The sequence below is a fragment of the Pristiophorus japonicus genome, chromosome 15 (genome assembly GCF_044704955.1).
Source record: "Pristiophorus japonicus isolate sPriJap1 chromosome 15, sPriJap1.hap1, whole genome shotgun sequence".
Taxonomy (NCBI): domain Eukaryota; kingdom Metazoa; phylum Chordata; class Chondrichthyes; family Pristiophoridae; genus Pristiophorus; species Pristiophorus japonicus.
This window is the reverse complement of record NC_091991.1, coordinates 63,793,335-63,808,043: the sequence shown is the minus strand read 5'-3', so window position 1 is coordinate 63,808,043 and position 14,709 is coordinate 63,793,335. Positions and strand designations below refer to the sequence as shown.

At 40.1% G+C, this 14,709-nt stretch overlaps 1 protein-coding gene across 2 annotated transcripts in view; it reads left to right on the top strand.

Moving 5' to 3' along the window:
* Positions 1-14,709, top strand: part of LOC139281492 (protein Wnt-7b) — a 102,969-nt gene that overhangs the window by 13,221 nt on the left and 75,039 nt on the right. For both annotated transcript variants that reach the window (XM_070901666.1, XM_070901665.1), the window contains exon 2: positions 176-402. In XM_070901666.1, coding sequence (XP_070757767.1) covers positions 176-402 — 227 coding nt within the window. The remainder of the gene's footprint in view (positions 1-175; positions 403-14,709) is intronic.

Below are 14,709 nucleotides of genomic sequence, written 5' to 3'. Positions count from 1 at the left end.
AGGGTTTCAATTCAGCCACGTTACTGGGTTGGGAACACTGCAAGATGAGATTTGGCCTGGAGATCACAGGAGTTAGTGCTCTCCGAGGCTACAATCATTTGACTTGACTTACTCTTCGCGCGGTGCGCTGTTTTGTGGTTTAATTGTTTTGTTCTCTGTCGCTGTTCTGTTTTAGAGCGTTGTCCTCAGTGGTCGCCTTGGGAGCGAATATCATCTGCAACAAGATCCCAGGTCTGGCGCCCCGGCAGCGGGCGATCTGTCAGAGCCGCCCGGATGCCATCATCGTGATCGGGGAAGGGGCGCAGATGGGGATCAACGAGTGTCAGTATCAGTTCAGATACGGCCGGTGGAACTGCTCAGCACTCGGAGAGAAAACAGTCTTCGGACAGGAGCTGAGAGTGGGTGAGTAAAAGCAAGCAGTCAAAGAATTGCAGCCCTTAGTGCCGATATAAACCTTTGGGATCAGACTAGGGAGCCAAGAGTGAGATGAAGGCCAGTGTTGTCCCGGTCTCCAGTAACTCATTACAGTTACCTTACAGTGACCAGTCTGGTGAATAGAGTAACCTGTTTTGTCTATTATCCACCTGGATTTATCTGCCCTTAGGGTGTTTAAACACCGTTTCTATTCTAACCCTTTACCAGGTACCCAAAAATGGGCTGGATTATTAAGTGGTGAACATTATGTTGTGCAGCTCCTGTTATCATCAATGACCTTATTTAGCACGAATACTGCGAGAATTTATGAATGCTGCCCACTATAGACTAGAAAATGATGTTGCTATAACATTGCTCTACCAGCTACTTTAATGACAGCATACGCCTTTTAAAATAAATGGGTTAATGTTTTAGTTAAAGTAGAGGAATGTCGGACTATTGTGTCATGTATTTGCTGATATTGTCAGAAGTCATTCCTCGGCTTCTGTCTCCTGTCATTCCAAAGGCAGAAAATATCAAATACTAAGCCCACTTTATACAGGCATCAATTTTAATGCTAATTAAATTATATTTGCAATTAGATGGTTTGCAAAAGCAAATATACAAATATACAGCACAAGTAGTAATTTACAACATTTACAATTACTGCTTAAAGATCCATTTCCCTGTTACTTCAGTCAAACCTCTGAAATCACAGTTTCTGGTTGTAAAATGTAAACCACTTGCTTAAGGAATTCAATGTATCTGAATGTGCATCAGCAATGCAGCAGACTGCACAACACCGTTTTATACCTTTGAATTGGTTTGAAGATAGGGTAGTTAATCACCATGATCAAAAGAATAACACAACTCTCTCAATCTTAAATCGCAGCATCATGAAGATTATCCATCATATGTAAATATCTGGGATTGAGCTGTTTTCACATAATTCAGTCAGACATTATCACGATGGACCAATGATGTAAACACTTATTTTAGATACCAATCCTATCATAAGCTTCTTGCAAATAAACCTTCATGCACAATAAACACTAGCTGCACAATAAACACGAGCTGTACAGGATTTCCTATTTCTGAGGACAATTTGTTACCTTTACCAAAGATCATTAACTTATTATGTTAATTATGATGAAGATAAATAAAGTCGTTGAAATGTAGACAAATAGTCTGAAAACCCAGATCAAGGCGCTTAACCTCATTAACCTTTGATTGAACATAGTTACATTTTTTTACACCAGCACAAGTGTCCGAATTTGTGAGTCCTGTATATTAATGATCCTATACTACTGATAGCTTTCCTTGCTGTGATGTATAGAGGTTGTTGCTTACCACCAGTATAAGAATAACTCTAAACGTCTGAAAGTTTATTTTCCTGAGGGTCTCACTTGTATTAGAAGCACAGAGGTGAGGGGACATAGTTTGTATAGGATAAAACACAATCTTGCAGTGTTCTGCAAAGTAGAAATACGTAGTGAAGGTGAGACTATATAAAACTTTCATCTCTTCCAATTTTTTTATCACCATGTATTTCCCCCACCCCAAAGTAACGTTGCTGCCTTGGAACATGTGTGCTTTATTCTGCAAAATATAAACAATATTTACTATTACTTACTATTGCTGACTGCTTCTGATTTTTGTTGATGAGGTTGTCATGGGTTAACTGCACCCTTGGCTGAACCACAGGATGTGACTAATATCAATATTTAATTTTATGTGAACCTTGTTTGTTGTGTAACAAATAGATCCTCCATTATCATAGTACATTTTGCTTAAACATAGAACTGTTCTAAGAATGTAGAGAATTTCTTCATGGAATATTATTTCTTGAACAATGGTCACACTACTTCAATGGAAACATCGTCACACTTGAAAACATGGAGTGCACTAGCAGTCGTCTGCACATACATATCTACATATTCCAGTTGTTAGTGTCAAACAACTTTTGGAGATTGAATTGAATAAATTTATCCTGTAACATAAAGAGTATATATTATTTAAAAAATTGATATGCTAGAGTAATTGAAATGCTGCAGTCTAATTTTGGAGCGAGGGTGATAGTGGGAGTTAGGTGATGGATGTAAATTTGTTTGCTCTTCAACTTTATGATGTCACTAATATTTTGTAGCTCTGTGGGTAGCACACTCACCTCTGAGTCATGAAGGTTGTGGGTTCATATCTCACTCCAAGGACTTGAGCACAAAAATCTAGGTTGACACTCCAGTGCAGTTCTGAGGGAATGCTGTGTTGGAGGTGCCATCTTTTGGATGAGACGTTAAACCAAGGCCCCGTCTGCCCTCTCAGGTGGATGTAAAAGATCCCATGGCACTATTTTGAAGAAGAGCAGGGGAGTTATCCCCGGTGTCCTGGCGAATATTTATCCCTCAATCAACATAATTAAAACAGTTTATCTGGTCATTATCACATTGCTGTTTGTGGGAGCTTGCTGTGCATATATTGCCTGCTGCGTTTCCCACGTTACAACAATGATTACACTCCAAAAGTACTTAATTGGCTGCAAAGCGCTTTGAGACGTCCGGTGGTCGTGAAAGGTGCTATATAAATGTAAGATTTTCTTTTTATTAGATTAGTCAGGTATTTATTATTCCCTGGGTGTTGGTAATAATTTTGCCAGATTTGAAACTTGAACAATTGCAAGGTGCAAATAAAGAATGTCAGAAACGCTGCATGTGTGGGGTACAAGCTATTCCCTGTCATTTTGTGTGTCCCAAAGCTTCATTCTGACAGAATGCCTCCACTGTTTGGAATTAACTTCTACCAAAGGCTGCTAGCAGAATGTCCATGAGCTGCACTGAGTGCCATGAACATGCAGATTGGGAGCTGCATTTTTGTGTTGTTTTTCTGTTCTATTTCACAACAGTGAGCAGCTGTGACTGGTGTTAGCAGAGAGCATCGACATGAATGAAATGTTTGTCTGGTGTGTCTGCATTAAAACTCATTAAAGAAAAAGTATAGCAAACAACAGTATCAAAGTCAGGTATCAGATAAACTTCTATAATAGGCAACTGACTGGAAAATGATTGCTCTATCTAGTGCATTATCCCGGCTCATAGGTTCATAAATCATAAGAAACTGATGTGAATGTGAGAGAAATGTTCCCTTATATTCCCTACAGAAACTTCCTAATTTAAAAGAACAGTGAATTACACTTGAGTATTTGTCACAAAAATACATCCTGCAATTAATTTAAAACGTTTGCTCACCCAATTGGAGCTGCCACTTTTGTGTCATTTCTGATGCTGAGCACTGAAACATCACCTTCTGCTCTGAGCCTCAGCTCCAAGTACCTTCTGCTGCTCATTGTTCCCATCAGGAGCTCGGGGGCGTCAGGGCAATGGTACCTCTGGTCACTTAATGCAAGACAAAATGCAACATTGATATTTGGTTATTATCTTTTTAAAGTTAAAAACTTTAAATACTCAAGAGGCCCATTTCTGAGAATATCTGTAAAGGGGGAAGTAAAGTGTAGGAAGGCAGCAGCCTCCCCCCCCCCCCCCCCCCCCCCCCCCAATGTCCCTCAGTGTCAGTCTGGGTACCTTTAACAAAACAAATATATTTATCCTATAAAAAGTAACTTAAAAGATTCCTGGTTGCTGCAATTTAATTTGATGATGTCATGAAGATGATGTCTATTACTGCTGTCAGTTAACTGTTGGTGTAAATAAAATGGCAGGCAGTTGCTTTTCAGCACAGTCTGAGCGCATCACCCAGGAGAGCTTCACCTCACTTTCTTATAATAGACTAAATGGTGGCAACTGGAGACCTGTTCCTCACATTAAAATAAATAAGGTGAATATTTTATTTGATTTTATTAGAAGTACAAAGACTAACAAAAAGGGATATTAGCATGGCAAAGTGCACGGTTTGTATTTTTTTCCCCTTCAGTAGCAGGCAAGATTTCTGGAATTTATCTAAAGACATAATAAGGTGCCACCAGAAGACACAAGCTCAGAAAGTAAACAGAATCTCCAGTACTGTCGCACCATTGATACTAAGCTTCAGGTTATTTTGCTCATTCAAAAACACAAGAGATTAAACACACTCATGAAAGAACAGCTTTGACTCACCATCAATGACAAGATATCCTCAAGGTAGTGTTAGCCAGGAATTTCTAGTTATGTTCTTTGCATTCCAACGACTGTATCATAGCACATTTATCTGATAAAGAGATGAATAGAAAATCCCTTACAGATGGGACACTTGGAATCTCCAGCAAGGGGCTGTGCATGAAAGTTTCTTTTTGCCTGCGTTCTCAGGCCACACAGACCCCAGTATTGGCAGCCCATTTTTCATCTCTCTTAATTTTTATTTCCATTGTCGGAAGAGATGTAAAGCAAAAAAAACTGGAAATCTGAAATAGAAACAGAAACAATTGGGAATACTCAGCAGGTCAGGCAGCATCTGTGGAGCGAGGAGGGTAGGGTCAACGTGTCAAGTTGGTGACCTTTCATATTTGATCTATGACACTTGTAACAAAGCTCTAGTTTCTATCTGCCCACGGCACTGCTCACAGGTAGTCTGGGTGTTGTTTTTTTTTTTAACTAAGCTGACCTGTCCCTTTAAGATTACTGCTAAAGGCACTCCCTGTGGTGAAGAGGTATAAGTAGGCCCTGAGGTCAATATAGTTGAATTAGCGAGGGAAGTTTGCAGATTGCCAAATACGTGAAAATAAAATCCCAACTTGAAGTCAGAAAAACAGCAAGCCTTTCTTTCCCTTCTTTATACTTTTGACATTTTGAAGTGTGATGTCTTAAGTTAATGGATGTGTTCAAAACTTTTATATAAATAGGCAATAGTTGATCTACACAGATAAATACAAATTAATTAAGAACACTGGAAAGGAGGAGACAAGTAGGGAAAAATAATGAGTTAAAAAAAAAGACTGCCCTTACTTTAAGTTAATAATGGAACAAATAAGGTAAAATGTCACTCAGCTCCAAAAAGGAAGAGAGAGTTAACCAAATGGCGAGGAAGTGGAACTGTGAAGTACAAAATATGGTGGAAAATGATGAAGTCCCCAACATTCATGGCAGCATTACAAGTTGTCTTTGACTGAAAGGAAAGAAAATTAAGAAATGGTTTTACAGAGAATAAATGGAGATCGGAAAGGTACTGCAACATATTCCAAGGAGTCAGATGATGTTAAAAACTGCAAAAGCAAAGCTCATACTAAAGCAAAATATTGCGGATGTTGGAAATCTGAAATAGAATCAGAAAATGCTGGAAATACTCAGCAGGTCAGACAGCATCTGTGGAGAGTGAAACAGAGTTCATGTTTAAAATCGATGATACTGGACAGATCATCGACCTGAAACATTAATTCTGTTTCTCTCTCCACAGATGCTGCCTGACCTGCTGAGTATTTCCAGCATTTTCTGTTTCTAAAGGGAAGCTCATGCTGTTACACACACTTCAAAACATGAGACAGGGTCATTCTCCAAAGATATCAGTTTTCATTCCCAGTATATAGAATTTAGCTTACCTTCCTTATTCGAGTCCTATCTTCCTTTACCATAGCTAACTACCTACTGCTGTGTAGTTCTACATAATGTGACAAGAGGGGATGCTGTTCAAGATTATGATATAGACCAGGGCTATCTAAGGCTCATCTGACAGATGAAGATGGTTTTACCAATACATATTACAGTATGCTTTACCTGTGACTGACACCCCTGTGTACTCCAGCTGTGAATTTAATGCTCATCAGGGTGTGGGATGTCTACTGGGGAATCACATATCTTTCCACTTACTACTTTCATATTAGGATCAAATACTTTCTTGTCAAATGTATCCGAGATTAGATGACGGACAATGTGTCACATCCCCAATCTCAAACTAACAATCTCTGCAGCACCAACAATCCTAATCAGCAAATTTTCATTTTAATGTTGTGAACGCAATTCCATCAAAAGCATTGATGAGACTGTAACAAAATCATTTCACTGTGAATCCTCCCAGCCATCAGAGTTGGAGGGGTTTTCTATCCCAACAGCTTAGATTGGAACCCGGTTGCCAGAGATGAAGGATGGCATCCTAACCCACAGTATCACTTTATAACACTCACATGGCCCTGACTTGGGGATATATAAACCACATGAAGCCATGATGTCACTGGTTGGTTTACTCTGCTTTGCCAGCCAAGAATAATCACCAGGACCCTTCAATTATATCATGGGATAATCATGCACTAAGACGTAATGCATTTGTCTGAAATTCCACTTGCCACTACTTTATCGGTGGTGATAACCCATTTATTTTAAATAACAGGAGGGGAATTTCAGGCACACCCATTAAGCATTCATATGCTAGTGCCCAACAATGTCATTTCAGGGCCTAAATTATTTAATTACTTTAAATAATCAGAAACATTTAAATTATTACCAGTATTGATGTCCTGATTCCTATAATTTACTTGTGATTTTGCTGCTTACAACTTATATTGTGTACCTTGCCTTACATCACCACTCAGTGTGCTCCAGACATTGTGCAGATGTCTGGCAGCATGTTAAACGCATTCAATCAATCTGGCAGTTCCAATATTGTCACACACAGCTGAGTGGAACACCAGTGGTTTCTGAATGTTCACACTAAATTCAAAATCAGAGATTAATTTTGATAAACTGTGCTTTCTTTTACACTAGCTGCGTAAAAGAAAGACTTGGATTTATATAGCATCTTTCACGACCACGGGATGTCCCAAAGCTCTTTACAGCCACTGAAGTATTTTTGAAGTGTAGTCACTGTTGTAATGGGGGAAACGCAGCAGCGAATTTGGGCACAGCAAGCTCCCACAAACTGCAACATAATCTGTTTTAGTGATGTTGATTGAGGAATAAATATTGGCTACGACACTGGGGATTACTCCCCTGCTTTTCTTTGAAATAGTGCCATGGGATCTTTTATGTCCACCTGAGGGTGGACAGGGCCTCGGTTTAACTTCTCATTTGAAAGATGGCACCTCCAACAGTGCAGAACTCCCTCAGTACTGCACTGGAGTGTCAGCCTAGACTTTTGTGCTCAAGTCTCTGGAGTGGAATCTGAACCCATAGCCTTCTAACTCAGAGATGAGAATGCTACCAACTGAGACATGGCTGACATAGTAGCGTAAAAAAGGACCTTAACCCATGAGCTGAAGGTGTATGATATAACCTGACTGACTTCAGTAATAACACAATACAGGAAAATATACAATAACCAATAGATTATATGGTATAATATGCCATAACACACTGCACACTATATAATGCAAACAGATCTCCCATGGGATTGCTTGTAGTAAATGGGATAATGCATTGTCTTTATATACATATATATATATATATTTCATACAATGTGTAATGTATTATTCTGCTGTTAAGGTGCATCTTTGTTTAACTTCATCTATCCGTTTAAAGTGACAAAGTTTGTGATGACACCAAATCGAGGAGGACTGCAAAAAATTACAGGAGGACATTAATAAACTTGCAGAATGGGCATATAATTGGCAAATGAAGTTCATCACAGATAAATGTGAGGTATTACATTTTGGTCGGGAGAATAGGGAGGTCATTTATTACTTGTAGGGTGCGAGTCTAGGTGGGGTAGAGGAACAAAGAGATCTCGGAGTACAAATACACAAATCACTAAAAGTTATGACACAGGTTAGCGAGGTTGTTAAAAAAAGTAAACCGAGCACTAGGGTTTATTTCTAGAGGTATAGAATTGAAAAGTAGGGAAGTTATGCTAAACCTGTATGACACCTAGGTGTCATGGTACATCAGTCATTGAAAGTTGGCATGCAGCTACAGCAGACGATGAAGAAGGCAAATGATATGTTGGCCTTCATAGCTAGGGGATTTGAGTATAGGAGCAGGGAGGTCTTACTGCAGTTGTACAGGGCCGTAGTGAGGCCTCACCTAGAATATTGTGTTCAGTTTTGGTCTCCTAATCTGAGGAAGGACATTCTTGCTATTGAGGGAGTGCAGCGAAGGTTCACCAGACTGATTCCTGGGATGGCAGGACTGACATATGAGGAGAGACTGGATTGACTGGGCTTTAGAAGGATGAGAGTGGATCACTGGAGCTTAGAAGGATGAGAGGGGATCTCATTGAAACATATAAAATTCTGACGGGACTGGACAGGTTAGATGCAGGAAGAATGTTCCCAATGTTGGGAAAGTCCAGACCAGGGGACATAGTCTAAGGATAAGGGGCAAGCCATTTAAGACTGAGATGAGGAGAAGCTTCTTCACTCAGAGAGTTGTTAACCTGTGGAATTCCCTACCGCAGAGAGTTGTTGATGCCAGTTCATTGGATATAAACAAGAGGGAGTTAGATATGACCCTTACGGCTAAAGGGATCAAGGGATATGGAGAGAAAGCAGGAAAGGGGTACTGAGGGAATGATCAGCCATGATCTGATTGAATGGTGGTGCAGGCTCGAACATATACCAATTATAATATTTTAGTGAACACTATATTGTTTCAAAAATTCTACACTACTGTACTGCACATTATAATATTGTACACTTTAACCCTGTACTGAACACTAATACTTCAGAGGATTCTGATTCTGTACATAACCCTATAACTACTGTAAAATATAATTGTACACAATCCTATGACCACTTAATACTGTACCTATTACTGCACAGTACTCTAATATTGTACTGGAGACGGTAACATTGCTGTATATAATAATGCATTAGCGAACTGTATAATGCTGTACGTAACCTTATAATGCCGTATAGAACCTCAGCTGTATAAAATCTTGTAATGTTGTACAGAAGTCTATAAAAATCTCCAGTGCTCCACAAAGTCTATAATACTGCACTTAACCCTATTATGCTGTATAGGAATTTCTAATATTGTACATAAATTTCTAAGGCTCTACAGAACCCTATAATGTTGTACAGAAGTGCAATAAGGAAACATCAGAACCTCAGTATTGTACAGAACACAATACTGTGCAAAGCAGTATAATTCTATACTGATTAGATTGTACAGAACAACATAATGCTGCACAGAACCCTATAATAAACAGAACTACATACTATATAGTACGCTAATGCAGTACAGAACTCTATCTTGTTGTACAGACCATATAATGCTGTATAAACTCTATTACATTGTATACAATGCTATAATACTGTACAGATCTTATATTACTGTGTGGAATGCTATAATGTGGTGTAGAACCTTATAATGGTGTACAGAATCTAGCAGTGCTGTGCAAAACCTTACAACACTGTAGAAACATGTATAATACTCTACAGAACCAGTAACATTGTACAGAACCAGTAACATTGTATAGAACCCGATATAATTGCACATAGTGCTATAATGGTGTACAGAATTCTAAAATTATATAAATAACTCTATAAAACCTTATAATGTTGACTGAACTCTAATACTTATAACATTGTACAAAACAATATAGAATCATGGGATACAGAACAGAGATCTATAATGTTATGCAAAAACCTATAGTAATATACAGAAACTTATAAAGATGTACAGAACCCTATACAAATATATCAAAGCTTATAGTGTTATACGGAGCTCTATAATGTTGTACAGAACCTTATTATAATCTACATGATCTTATAGTGCCGTGCAGACCCTATAATTATATCCCTAATCATACAATACTGCAGAAAACGTTATAATGCTGTACTGTACCCCATAATACCAAACATCGGAAGAGTTTAATATTGTACTGAGAATTGCAATATGGTATGAAACATTTTAAACACGACACTACTGTACTAAGCGTATTGAATCCTTTAATACTGTATAATTAAATCGCTCGGTGTAGTATTAGAGTGATTGGTACAGTATTAATGCTTCCTACAGTAGTAAAGTGTTCAGGATCCCATTGTAGAGATCAATACAGTATTAGTGTTAAACACAGCATTATAATCTTCAATGCAGTAATACAGTGTTTGGTACAGTGAACTATAATACCATATCAAACACATTAGTACTGCACTGAACATTATAATACTGCACTGAACACTATACCAGTGGTTAAGGAGAAGAATAGTGATGGAAAGAATGAGAAAAATAGAAATATTAGGAGGACTAAGAAGTATGAATAGGTCATTCATGAGATGTTGCTACTTTAGGTAGCAAAGGTTGTGTCATACAAGTGCCCATTCTCCAGACGATCCTGTCTGATGCTAAATGAACATGCATCATGCTACTAATTGGCTTACAACAATTTTCTGTGTCCAGCCTCTTAAGATTCTATATACCGGTAACCATAAATGGAGTTATAAGTTGCTGCTTATATTTCATCTATGCTGCAGTAAGGTCATGAATGATTTGCATTCAGTGAGTTTCTCTCATAACAGGACTGTATAAAATACATTTCTATTAATGCTTAGAATGGTTTAGCACAAAATGCTTTACAAAATGCAACACTTTGTAGCATGCAACTTGGGCAGTTACTTAGTATTGAAAACTGCACTTGTATTTATATAGCGCCTTTAATATAGTAAAGACGCCTTTAACATAGTAATAAGTCCCAAGGCACTTCAGAAGAGCGTTATCAAACAAAATTTAACACTGAGCCACATAAGGAGATATTAGGGCAGATGACCAAAAGCTTGGTCAAAGAGGTAGGTTTTAAGGAGCATCTTAAAGGAAGAAAGAGAGGTAGCGAGGCGCAGAGGTTTAGGAAAAGAATTCCAGAGTTTAAGGCCTTGGCCGCCAATGATGGAGCAATTAAATTCGGGGATATGTAAGAAGCCAGAATTGGAAGAACACAGATATCTCAGAAGATTGTAAGGCTGGAAGAAGTTAGAGAGATAGGGAGGGGCGAGGCCATGGAGGAATTTGAAAACAAGGATGAGAATTTTAAAATTGAGGTGTTGCTTAACCAAAAGCCAATGTAAGTCAGCGAGCACAGGGGTGATGGGTGAACGGGACTTGGTGTGAGTTAGAACATGGGCAACAGAGTTTTGGATGATATCAAATTTATGGAGGGTGGAAGATGGGAGGCCGGCATTGGAATAGTCAAGTCTAGAGGTAACAAAGGCATGGATGAGGGTTTCAGCAGCAGGTGAGCCAAGGCAGGAGCGGAGTCAGGCGATGTTACAGAGGTGGAAATAGGCAGTGATAGTGATGGTGTGAATATGTGGCCGGAAGTTCACCTCAGGATCAAATCTGACACCAAGGGTGCGAACAGTCTGGTTCAGCTTCAGACAGTTGCCAGGGAGAGGGATGGAGTCGATGGCTAGGGAATGGAGTTTGTGATGGGGACTGAAAACAATGGCTTCAGTCTTCCCAATATTTAGTTGCTTTCTTCAAATCAACCATCTACCTTTTGACCTTATCCAAGTTTGCTTGGTTCTGCACAAATCATTTAGTCCCTCAGAAAACTGCTCCCAAGCTTGCCGGACTAGAGAATTTTGAGAGAGGGGCCCCTTCAGGACAGCCCTCCTTTCTTGAACTTCACGGTAAACACTCCCAGCACTTGGTCATTGGATCTTGGTCAGTTAATGCCTGCATAAGACACTTAAATAATGCTCTGCATGATAACGATATCTGACGCTGCACTGGATAGTCTGTTATGTGGATGGGAGATGCCCTGTTTTATACACACAGGTAAGAATAGCATTCTTGGTGGTGAACAGGCAAGAATTCACCCACCAACTTCTAATGACCTGAAGTTAACCCTGAATATTGCACCAGCAGCAATTTGATAATGGAACTGCCAGGTCACACTTGTCACATTGCAATTACACTTTCCTCCACTGGAGGCACTGGAAAATGGAACTGAACTAAATCTGTGGCCAATTACTGCCCTCCCTCTAATCCATTTCACCTAAAGATTGCAATGAATGGACACTGTGTATATATAAAGTCACTGTACAATTTGATTGCATGGTGATTATGGGAAGAGTAAATTGATGCATTCAGCTTTCTTGACAATCCTCTACTTGTTCTGGGAGCATTGCAGGTCCAGGGATTGAAGCAATTTGTTTGTTCTTGGACTCTGGGATCAATTCGATCTGGAAATGGTAGAGGAGAGGGTAAGGGGAGAAGGTTTTGTTTACCCCCCCAATCCCCGCCCCCCCCATGTTGTCAGCGGGCAGGTCACTATACTGGGGGAGGTGGAGTTTGTGCCGAGCGAATCTTCAAGAACGAGCTCAGACTGATATTTTTCAGGTTCCAGGCAAAGGCTCAACATTGCGCTTTGTGATTGGGATATTTTAGTGATCGCAGCAGCAACAACAATTTCTTGGTTTATAATAATATAATGAATAATCATCATCATCATAGGCAGTCCCTCCGGAGTTGAGGATGAATTGCTTCCACTCTAAAAGTGAGTTCTCAGGTGACTGAGGAGCCCAATGCGGGACCTACAGTCTCTGTCACAGGTGGGGCAGACAGTGGTTGAAGGAAAGGGTGGCTGGGGAGCCTGGGTTGACACACCAGGCTTTCTGCTTGTTCTTGGCGATGGGACTCGAGGTGCTCAGTGCCCTCCCGGATGCCTTTCCTCCACTTTGGGCAGTCGTGGGCCAGGGATTCCCAGGAGTCGATGGGGATGTTGCACTTTATCAAGGAAGCTTTGAGAGTGTCCTTGAAGCGTTTCCTCTGCCCACCTGGGGCTCGCTTGCCGTGTCGTCTCAAAAATAATACAATACTGTACTGAGCATTGTAATGCTACACTGAACATTGTAATACTGTGAACTATGCAATACTGTACTGAACACTAATTCTGTACTGACAATAATGCAATATCCAACACAGTATTATAATGAATGCTGTAATATTGTACCAAGCTATACCAAACACCATAATATTGTATCAAATAAATACTGCACGAACAGTATAACACTGTACTGGACACGAGAATGCTGCATTGAATACAGTACTGTGTTTTGTGCCATATTTTGGATCATCGTTCTACATTAAAGGTGAGCACTATAACATGCTAACAAATAAAACAGTATTAAGGTGCTCAGCACAGTATTATATCAAATACTATAATATTATACTGAGCATGATAATACAATACCACACTGATCACTACAGCATATTATATTACAATAATGTACTAAGTATTATAATAAAGAAAGAACTTGCACTTATGTAGTGCCTTTCACAACCTCAGAATGTCCCAAAGTGCTGCACAGCCAATACTTTTGAAGTGTAGTCACTGTTGTAATGTATGGAAATGCAACAATCTGCACACAGCAAGGTCCTACAAACAGCAAGGAGATAAGTGACCAAATAATCTTTTAATGGTATTGGTTGAGAGATAAATGTTGTCCGGGACACGGGGAAACATCCTTCCTTTTCTTCGAATAGTGTCATGGGATCTTTTACCTGAGAGGGCAGACTGGGCCTCAGTTTAACATCTCATCCGAAAGACAGCGCCTCCGAAAGTGCTGCACTCCTTCAGTGCTGCACTCCTTCAGTACTGCACTGAAGCATCAGTATAATACTGTATTAACACTAAAATACTGTCATCATCGTAGGCAGTCCTCGAAATGAGGATGACTTGCTTCCACGCCAAAAAAGGATGATTTCACAGGTGTTTCAATGAAGGACCTAATATTCCAGGTTCTGAACTACATCCTGAAGAGTGGAAGATGCCTGTGCGTGGATTTTTTTAACGTGTGGTGGCCGTTGCACACCAGCCACCACACGGGCTTGACAGAGTCTTGGTCCAGTGGCAAGGGTTATCCAAGACAACTGGAGACCTGCTCTGCTGCACGGACCTAGTGTGCAGTGTGGCTGGCCCGTGCTGCCCCTGGGCCCCTGGCCCCGAACTCACGCCTCTCCTGGGCCCCGATCACATCCCTTCACAGTCTCTCGCCGCTCCTGCTATATCTGCCCACGCTCCAATCACCGACCTGGACCTTGATGACGTCACTCTTCGCTACTGTCGCCCACCTGCACCAGCTTGCTCTGCTCCCTGAAGTGGCATGTCTCCATGCTGCTCCCGGACCGCCACACCTCCACTCCTTTTATGGCCCCGACCTGCCGCTGGTGTTCTCTCACAGGTCGGGCCTCCACGCTGCTCCTGGATAAAATACTGTACTGAGCACGACAATACACTATAATGCATCAGAACACTATAATATTATACTGAGCACTGTAATACAGCAAATACTACAATACTGTACCAAACATTATGATACCGCACTATGTATTATAGCAACAGAACTCACTCAAGTTAATTCTTGGCTCCAAACTGAGTTTATCTATAGTCATTTTAATAAGTAAACGCTGATATAGAACAGCACGGGGTAATTTTCATTTT